We start from the raw sequence: 10,724 nt of genomic DNA on the forward strand, positions 1-10,724 counted from the left end.
ATCCTCAAGAATTTATATAGGAAATGTGATAAAATTTGAATTATTTTCAGATCCAAGTCATTAGTTAAGACGATTTGTCTTCTGTCTCTCATATTTTAAAGTGCTGTTTTTCTCTGATTTGCTAAGAAACAAGGGGTAGGATTGTTCGTATGTATCTCACATCATTTCAGCAACATGAGTGTTTGACTTAATGTACTAATCAGGATTCTTTTCATTCTCACATCGTTTAAAATAAGCATTGAAATCTCTGTTAAGAAAAAAATTTAGAAAACCATATTTTGGAAACAATTGAAATAAATAAAGAACATTAGTTTTATCAAAGATTACTCTGTGCTGAATAACCTTTGGCTACCTCGATATTTTCTAAATAGAATTATAAAATGTTATAATCTTCACTTCAAGATGATTTTTTCTTGTTTGTTATATAATGGTAATTCTTTCCCTCATGGCCTCTCTCTTTAAAGGGCTTCCTAATCCATGCTAAATGAGTTGTAGCCTCAGTAGGATACAATCAATTATCATGAACACTATAATAAATTCTAATACAAAAATTTACCCTCCAGAGACATGAGGTTGAGTTTCAGGATTTAAACTAACTGAAGCTTGCCTGGGCAGTTTATGGGCATTTGGCCTGAGGCTGCATTTCTTTGCGTGTTTTGTCTGTAAACAAGAGACTTCTGTCTTCAAGGCAGTCCATCTGGCTGTTGTCTGCAGACCTAAATTGCTTTGTACATTCTGGATGTGTAATGAGCCAGACTTTCCACTGAGAAACTGGGTGTAAGCACTTTACAAAGCTACATTAATTCTTCAGCCTCAGAGGTGTCCTGTTAGCCAAATCTGAGCATTCTTAGTTAATAAGCATTGCTAGACGCTGTGGAAGAGTCGGGAGAGATAAGCTCAAATTTCTTGGGAGGTTGCAACTCAATAAAATTGGGGCTCGGTAGAATATTCTAATCTGCATGAAACATTGTTAATGAAAGGACAACTATCTTGTCCAGCGTTACCAAGGAAAGTTTAACTCCTTCTAATAGGAAATACAGAGCATTTTTCAGGCCAGAGCAGTTAAGTTCTGCAGTCCACTTAGATTTAGTCAATGTTCTGCATTTGTGTTTTCTGTATTTAGGTTTTATATTTGCATTTTCAACTGTTTTTATATATGTTTAATATTTTATCAGTTTATTTGCAACATCTTTGACTAATAGGAGAGAACAGATATCAATAAGAAGTTAAAACCATTTCAGTTCTAATTTGCTATAATGTCCTTGACTAATTTCACATTTTCTGATCTTTATAAAAGGAAATAAAATGATTTAGAATTGTTAAGAAAGAAGAGAGAAACACAGAAAGGTAGAGACCCACAGGCAGCAAGATTATTTTGAAAAAGCTAAGTTTCTTGTCATGTTTAACAAAGCATTTATTTGAAGGAGAGAATAATATAGAGATATAGAAAGGAAAAGAGAAAGCGGTGGGGCTTGGGGGGCAGATCTTCCATCTGCTGGTTCACTCCCCCAATGTCTGCAACAGCCAGGGCTGGTCTGGGCCACAGCCAGGAGTTCAGAGCTCTATCCAGGCCCAAGCACTTGAGCTGAACTGAGATGCTCTCCCAGATAAATGAACGAGGAGCTAGACTGGATGTATAGCAGCCAGGACTCACAGGCATGGATGGCATTGTAGGCGGCATCTTAGCTTGCTCTGCCACAATGCTGGCCACACAATAGCTAAATTTCAAAAACTGTTTCTTGCCTTGTCTTTATCTAGAATCTCAGTATTTAAAGAGATTTTATGTTATTTATGGTTGAAACATGCTTTTGCTAATGATATAGGAGCTGAAATTTAGTCTTTAGCATACGATTTCAAAACTCCCTCTCCTAGCCTCGAGAATCACACTTTTCAAATATTCCCATCAAAAGTGTTAGTATACTTTTATCATATTCATTGTTTCAAGGTAAGTTTTCTATTAATATCACTGACTTTCTCACCAAACAGCCAATTGTCTTGCAGAGACAGGCTGCCTGATACCAAGAGAAAAAGTGTTCTATCCAAATTTACATTAAAATGAATTTTAAAGCAATTCAGAACATTGACTTTTGGCAAGATTCTACTTATTATGAAGAGGGAGAGAATGGGATCTGCCTATCAAAATGATGAAACTGCTCGTGTCTGCCAAGAGCACTACGTACGTTACTGAAATGTATTATTAACCTTGAGCACAGTATGTTTTGTCGAATAAAAGAAATCCCATTTAGAATGCCAATTTTAATATCAGTGCCATAACTCTCTTCAAAAAGCCCATGAAGTGTTTTATAAGTCATGAAAATGCTAGTTTGATATATATTTTTTGGCAACTCTTATTGATTGTTGTCTCTACATGAACATATTATGTGAACAATGAAAATTTCTTTTTTGCCTGTTGAAAGTTTTGGCTGATAGGCTAAAAAATAGCCAAAAGCCGCATACAAATAGCAGCAAAGCTGTTTGATGTAATCTTTCAAAACTTCAAACAAATTATTCAAAACTTTAAAAATTTATGCTGATAATCCAAGGGAAGGCAGAAGAATATTTTTAGTCTACTCCTAAGTGTATCTCAAGATCACAGACTACGTTATGTAAGGTTGATATAAAAGAGGGAAGCACAGAAGGTGTTGGAGGGATTGATCTGCCAATGTGGAGAAGGAACACAGGTCAGTGTTCAGCACATTTTCCATTATTGCTTGCCCTGTGTTACTCCATTGATAGCTTGGAGCACTGCAGGTATTTATTTTCGCTGCTATCAAAAACCAGCAACCATCAGTTCACTCTGCAATCAGATTCCATTTGCTCCGTATTTCCTTTATAGTGGATCACGTTATTATTATTATTATTATATTCGACATTTCTTTTCCTACAAAGAATTCAATGTTTGAATTACTTTTACAATCTTTAAGAAGCCACAGCAGTCATATAGGGTATATGGAATTTCAATTTTAATTTTGTTCTTAATATGCCTTAAATTAAAATATTGCAGTGATTAAATTATAAATATGCATGGTACAGAGATATTGTTAATATGTGCATCTTAGAAGTTAGTTGACCACATGTTATGTAGTCCAAGAATTAAAGATCTTGATCTCAGAAAACTACCTGTGATCGTATCTCAAAAGAAAAATCCTTTCAATGTCATTCATGATGAAGGTGTCTATTGTAACCTTGGGTTTGGAGTTGATATGATATATAGTTCTATAAACTAAGAATAGATTACAAATGGTTGAAAAATAAAAAGTGAAATGAATGTCAGGGAACATAAATGACTTACAGATAGTTTTGTAACATCACATTTTACATTTTCTGTGATATTAGGCTCAATGAACTTTATAGAATTTTTGAAAATTAAATTGAATTTGTTTTACTGTGATTATGCATTGTATACACAGTCCATAATAGAGTGATGGAAACTGTCATATATATAAACCACAACCTTTGTATTTGTCATTAGTAATCATTTATAACATACAAATCACTGTTCTAGATGTTTTGATTACAAAGGGAAAATAAAACAAAACAAAAAGATAATTCCTAAGCTGGGACCATGTCTGGTGCATACAAAGAATATTAACAACAAATGTGTTACTGAAGCAAGGAGAACACGGAAAAAGGAAGCAGGCACTTCTGTGTGAATCCAAGTGCCCATACACCCTCAGCTATTGGTGCTGGGATTCTAGTTTCTCCAATCTTAGGTTAATAACAACTATGTCTACCCTGTGTTCTGTCCTACATTAATGCAGTACCTGCTTCTTTTTTTTTTTTTTTTTATACATTTTATTTTAAAAAATTCTTCTCAATGAATGCATTTTCTCAAGATTGACAGAGTGGGAAATAACAATTACTTACAGTTTTATATTTATGCACAGATTATTTTAGGACAAATCAAACATTTGAGCATTAAGTTTCAGTTTAGAATTTGAAGTGTTTATTACATCTACCAGGAGGACCACTTTCCAAATGGAACTTCTTTAGATGAAGTTTTCTAAGCTTTTCTTTGTAGCATTTAAAAATCTGTAATGTGCGTTATCAGCATTTCCTAATTTCGAGGTTTCCCTAGGACATGTAACCACCAGGAGCTGCTATCATTTGAACAGAGTGGGAGATTTGCAAATATTCAGCACTAGTTTTCCACAGTCTTTACTCATGAATTAAGTTTTTCCCTTCGTCCTTTATTCCTAGGACAACTATGGAAGAGTCTGATCTTGTACTGATAGCAGTAAAGCTCAGTTCCCTTTAAGAGACTGATAAATTAAAAGGCAAAGGCTCACAGACAATGCTTAGTTACACTGCGAGTCTCAAGAGAAACTGGGCGACAACTTACCAGAATGCAGAACTCAGTCTCGCAACTCATTAGCTAGCAATTCTCAAATCTTTCTCTCAATGAGTAAATTCTGAAAATAACCAAGTGATTGGGACAAGTTTGTACACCCATGGCCTTAATCTGTTACTTCCTCCTTTTGGTGAGTTGAATGCATGACAGAGCAGAGGCATAAAATCGATTCTTAAGGCATTAAGTCAGGAAGGTCAGAGCTTCCACAGCATGGCGACAGCTTTGCAGATGCCCACATCGTGGTAGTTGAAATAACAAAGGCCAGCAAAGGTTAAAGCCGAGAGTGCCAGAAGGCCTGCCTTGGCAGCTTTCTGTGGTGCATCCCCATGCACGTAGTCAGTAACAACTTGTCCAAGGCCCCAGTGACTATGCAGAGACAGAACTGCAGCCAAGGAGTAGTCCATTGCAGAGCATGGATTCAAATAAGCAGCTGGAAGCAAGCCCAGGAGCAAAACACTGACAACTCTCTCGCCAGTCCAGTGGAGGGATGCAGCCTTGGAACCAGAGTGGCGACTTGGTGACAGGTGAATATGCTGCACTCCACACCATCCTGGGGAAGGCCGGTCCTGGAGAAATGCTGCGACGTGAGTGGGTCTCACCACCAGGCTTCGGAGGAACACAGCTCGACTTCCTTGGGCACCGCAAAGGACACTCAACCTCCCGAGAGTCGCCATCTCGCTCCGGAGGGCTCAAGGTCATACACCAACCCGGAAGCAGTTATGCGACACCGCCCACCCCCTGTACCTGCTTCTTTGCTAGGTCATCTTTATTAAGACTATGAAGGAGTGATATGGGTCAGCAAACAGAATTGTGAACATGTATAGTAAAACATAACCAATTTAATCCCCATTGAAAACTATGCCTTGTGCTCAATCCGATCTTATTTCCTTTGGGGACACTTTTAATTTGAATTCCAATATCAAAGTCAGATATCTCTGTTTAAGAATCAGGCCACCCTGCTTTACTTCATTGTCCAGCTTGTCTTCTTTCAACCATGCAAATAATGAACATAATATTTTAAGTTTTAAATGCAAAATACCAACTAAATGCTATTTGAGAACCAAATAAAAGCATTGTGATTTCACTTTTGTTTGTTTATTTTTATTTATTTGGAAGACAGAAGGTGCTTTTCCCTTCACTGGTAGACTCCTCAATGCCTGTAACAGTTGAGTCTGGGCCAGCCTGAAACCAGGCACCCAGAACTAAATCATTATCTCCCCTAAAGGATGGCAGAGACTCAAGCATTTGAGCCATCACCAGCAGCTTCACCTGTACATTAACAGGACGCTGTAATTGCAAGTAGAGTTGAGAACTATAGCGAGGTAATTTTTCCTCCTGCTGTGATACCAACATGCAAATTAATATCTATTTCAAATTACATCTCTTTATTGGTGTCCATATTTTAATTATTTTTAATTTATTTTTTCTGTATAATGAATGTTGGTCTATTCAAGATGCAATATATATTTGTGTTTTTAAAAATAAGTAGCATTTTATTAAAATGCCAATATGATGTGCAGTTATTTTCCAAAATGCATTTAAAACATTTCACAATGAAACAAAATTACATTTCCAAAGGAATTCCACATATTACTTTAAGATGTGTGTGGATGATATTGCATCTAATAACAAAGAGCTTTACTAATTCAGTAACTTACACTTTTTGACTTAGGTCAAAAATATTTCTGCCTTCTATAGTATTTCACTAAATTAATAATATATATTCAGGTTCCTTTGTATGCGTGCAATCTTTCTGCTTAACAAAAGCATTGCAAGTGCATGAATGATTTACTAAAATTTATGAAAGTGCAGTTTTATCTCAATGATATTTATTTACAAATCACAAGGTTTTTAAATTTTTGCAAACTCTATTAATAGGAAGTATTCAGAAATAAATCTAAAGGAGAATTTCATAGAAAAGTGATGATTATAACCTTAGAGAGGGCTTTAAATTTTTATTTTTATTGTAGTTTTGAAAGCAGTAGTCTTCACATTAATTCCCTCTTTGTATCCATCATTTTTCATCATGTATCAGACATAATGGGGGTTTGTTAAAGGTAACAATGAAAGGATTGTGCTCTTTCAAGCAAGATATTTCACCACTGTGTTACACAATCTGTGAACTATTGACCTAATAATTCTGCCAACTAGATAATTTCTATGTTGTGATTTGAAAGAGCTTTGTATAGTTAATAGAATGGGAAATTTTGAATTGTACAATTGTTCTTGAATCAGTTTTTATGTTTTGCTAAGTTTTTTTCTATAATGTATTATATTTTACAATATAGATACAATGATACATTTAATAGTGTGTCACTATTCTGAAGATAGTAAACCACTTTCCTTTTAATTAATTTAAAAATTTGACTATTTTTAAGCTTCACTATATCATCATGCAATAATACAAATATTCTTTTGTTATGATCTGTTAACTACACAAAAATTTAAAATGATCAGTGACATGAAAAGCAGAACTACTTGGGTCATTAAATGTAATGAGACTTACATGTTAATAAAAAGACTTCAAAAATTTTAAATAATATCATGAACACATAGATGAATACTAGTTTTTTTCCATTTACAAGTAAAACTGCATTTTTAGCTTTTCAAATTATCTTAAATTTTGAATAGTTTCTAAAAATGTATAGAGCTTAAAAGGTGCCCTTAATAAAATAATATTTATACTTTGTATTTTTTTGCTTTATTGCAATAATGACATATACTCCAGTTGAGCAGGAACATTTCTTTTTGCTAAATATCCTAGTTTTACTCAAAAAAAATCTATCCTATGGAAAATGATGGTATTTTCAAAAGTAGCACTTAAATTTTCCAATGCCATGACGTGGTGGCTAATCAGAGAAAGCTTTACAAAAAGAATGCAAGATAAACATGAAGATTTGTTTAAATAAGTAATAATGATATGTCGCTGGAGATAAAGACAAGATTTGATGTAGGATTTTTATGGGATTTCTCAGGTTTTGGAATAAATATCTTCTTTAATTACCAAGTGGTTTATGTATAAATTTAATTTAAAGAAAAATATTGGGCTGGACACTTTCTCCTTGAAAAGTTTTGCCTTCTCACTGAACTTCCTTCCTCACTGGGTTCAGAGAGCTCAGAGGCCCACTGAGTGACAAAAAAAAGAAAGAAAAATATTGAGGGGCCGGTGCCCTGGCACACTAGGTTAATACTCCACCTGCAGTGCCGGCATCCCATATGGGCGCCAGGTTCTAGTCCTGGTTGCTCCTCTTCCAGTCCAGCTCTCTGCTGTGGCCCAGGAAAGCAGTGGAGGATGGCCAAAGTGCTTGGGCCCTTCCACTCACATGGGAGACTAGGAAGAGGCATCTGGCTCCTGGCTTCAGATTGGTGTAGCTCCGGCCATAGCGTCCATTGGGGGGTGAACCATTGGATGGAAGACTTTTCTCTCTGTCTTTCTCTCTCGCACTGTCTGTAACTCTACCTGTTAAATAAATAAATAAATAAATCTTAAAAAAAAAGAAAAAGAAAAATATTGAAATATGGCACAACGGAAGACAAACAATTGAAATGATTTTCTTTAATATGATTATTGTCATTAATAGTCCATGTGGCATTGAAAATTATACATCCAACATATTCAATATGTTTACAAAAGGGGATACATAATCAATCATCCACTTTGTACACAGATTTGAACTATTTCCCCTTTTTAAGTCAATACTCTGCTTGAATATGATGTCCTCTGATGGTATGAGCATCTTGTGCACGATGCCCTATGGGGAGTGACAGCTCCCCACCAAATAGTAAATTCTCCTGCTTGCTGTTCATTGCTCTTTCTACCATATTGCTTCCTATCAGTCCATATATTAATGCTTGAGAACAAGTACCCCAAGTGTCAAATGTGCTTCTGATATAAAGTAGGTCAGAAAACTAACTTTTTTTTTTTTTACAGGCAGAATGGACAGTGAGAGAGAGAGACAGAGAGAAAGGTCTTCCTTTTCCATTAGTTCACCCTCCAATGGCCGCCATGGCCAGCGCGCTGTGGCCCGCACACAGCGCTGATCCGAAGGCAGGAGCCAGGTGCTTCAACTGGTCTCCCATGGGGTGCAGAGCCCAAGCACTTGGACCATCCTCCACTGCACTCCTGTGATCTTTCAGTGTTATTTTTTTAAGGTAGAGGAGAGAGAGAGAAAAAAAAAAAAAAGAGAGAAAGAGAGAGAGACAGAGACAGAGTTATCATCTGCTGGTTCACTCCAGAAATATCTGCAATGGCCAGGGCTGGCTCAAGCTGAGGATAAGAGCCAGGAACTCAATCTTGGTCTCCCCCACGAATAGCAGGGACTAAATTACTGGAGCTATCACTTGCTGCTTACCCGAAACTGCATCAGTTAGAAACTGGAATTGAAATTAAAGCCAAGACTCAAAAGATGGTTCTCTGACGCATGGTGTGGGGATATCAAGTAGGATCTTAATCACTGAACAAATTCTACCCCAATTTTTCTTAAGTATAAAGGGAGCGAGATTTAGACATATGGCATCATAGATCACCGTGAGTATGGAACAACACATGTTGTGATTTTCTTTCCTTTCAAGAAGGTAGGATTTTAATCTATGTGCTTCGAGAACTGCATAATTGAGACCCCAAGGTTTTGTTGCAAAAACTGAGACATTTTGACTAAAATGTATTTAATAAAGAAACCTTATACAATTTTTCTTCATGTATTTTAATGTGTCACAATTTTTAGTAGGTCTCCCTTTCTGACCAGTTCATTAAGAACCAGAAATATAAAGTGCTTTCTTAATTATGTGAACAAGTTCTGATACTGATAAATACTATTTAAAAATCATTTATTTACCTCTTTGAAAATGTCTTCCGAGTTCAAAAATTCCCATCATATTGCATTTCATCTTAAAAATGTTTCTTCTAATAATATTAGATTCCTTTATTCAAAAAGGCAATTAATAGTTAAGACACAAGCAAAATATTATCAGGAAAGAGCAATGTTGTTATTTGTGGTATGCCAAGAGACACCTAGTTTATCTTAAAGAATTAACTGCTGTAACTTAGAAAATGTTAAAGATTTGAAAATGCATTCCATTTTCTAGTTTTTAAAAGTCTTATTTATTTGAAAGTCAGGGAGACGCAGAAAGAGGGAGAGACAGAGAGAGATCTTCCACCCACTAATTCACTCACCAGATGGCCACAATGGCCAGGCCTGAGCCATGCAGAAGCCAGGAGCCAGGAACTTCATCCAGGTTTCCCACATGAATGATGGGGGCACAAACACTTAGGCCATCTTGTGCTGCTTTTCCCAGGCCATTAGCAGGGGCCTGGACCAGAAGTAGAGCAGTGAGAATAGGTACCAGTGACCGTATAGGATGCTGATATCACAGTCAGTGGCTATACCTACTGCACCAAACATCAGCCCTTCCATTCTCTTTTTAATAAGAATTGGACCTAAAGTATCTTCTCAGCCAATTTGTCCAAGCAAAATGATACTATTCACTTTTGTTTGAGTTGATTGTACAGTATTTGTTACACATGATTGTGTTTATGTTATCAGAAACTGTCAAGAAATAAGAAAATGTGATGAAAGTTTTATTTTAAAAATATCTTCAATCAAATGAAAATGAATATACTAGTACTCAAAAAAGTCCTGGTTATTTATAACACTTGGCTGCTGCTTATATGCCATTATACCAGATATATCTGTGTACTTTGCTAAGATGAAATATTGACTAGAGATTTTTGGACTATAATTTCAAATGTTTGTAAAAATTTGTGGTTGTTTAAATGTCATAGTTGGTTTTTATTCTTTTTGACATGTTATGGTTTACACTGCATTCTGTTATGTTGCAATTACTTTTATCTCCATATGGCTCAAGTAAATAGTTTACTTAAAAGTAGTATCCAATATAATGGAAACTAGATAAAGTTAGATTTTCTTTGTCATCTGTCTTTTCTGGATGCCTTTTCAGGAATTTTGTTGTTTGACAATTAATGTGCTTATTACATCCAGGATAAAAGTCAAGGTAGACAATGGAATTAGATAAGATTTGTGGGGGTTCCATTGTTGAGGTGTAGCAGATTAAGCTGCCTCCTGAAATACCAGCAACCTATACGGACATTAGTTCAAGTCCTAGCTACTCGACTTTCTACTGAGCTTCCTGCTAATGTGCCTGGGTAAAATTTAGGTAATGGCTCAGGAGACCCTGAGTTGTTGACTCTTGCTTTTAGCCTGGCCCAGCCCTGGCCATTGCATCCATTTTGGAAGTGATGATAGTGGATGGAAGATGTCTCTCTTTGTATCTCCCTCTCTATCTACAACTACCTTTCAAATAAAAGAAAATAAATCTTTTAAACAAACAAACAAAACAGCTTGTGAAATTTTAC

At 35.9% G+C, this 10,724-nt stretch overlaps 1 protein-coding gene across 1 annotated transcript; it reads right to left on the reverse strand.

Annotated features, from left to right (window-relative positions):
- Positions 1 to 3,771: 3,771 nt before the first annotated feature.
- LOC149126932 (succinate dehydrogenase [ubiquinone] cytochrome b small subunit, mitochondrial) lies at positions 3,772 to 5,089 on the reverse strand. The gene has a single exon (XM_089330630.1). It carries the CDS (start codon positions 5,023 to 5,025, stop codon positions 4,546 to 4,548), a length of 480 nt encoding a protein of 159 aa, XP_089186756.1. The 5' UTR covers positions 5,026 to 5,089; the 3' UTR covers positions 3,772 to 4,545.
- Between the last annotated feature and the right edge of the window lie 5,635 nt (positions 5,090 to 10,724).

The sequence above is a fragment of the Oryctolagus cuniculus genome, chromosome 4 (genome assembly GCF_051225735.1).
Source record: "Oryctolagus cuniculus isolate XC-2025 breed Fujian yellow rabbit chromosome 4, ASM5122573v1, whole genome shotgun sequence".
Taxonomy (NCBI): domain Eukaryota; kingdom Metazoa; phylum Chordata; class Mammalia; order Lagomorpha; family Leporidae; genus Oryctolagus; species Oryctolagus cuniculus.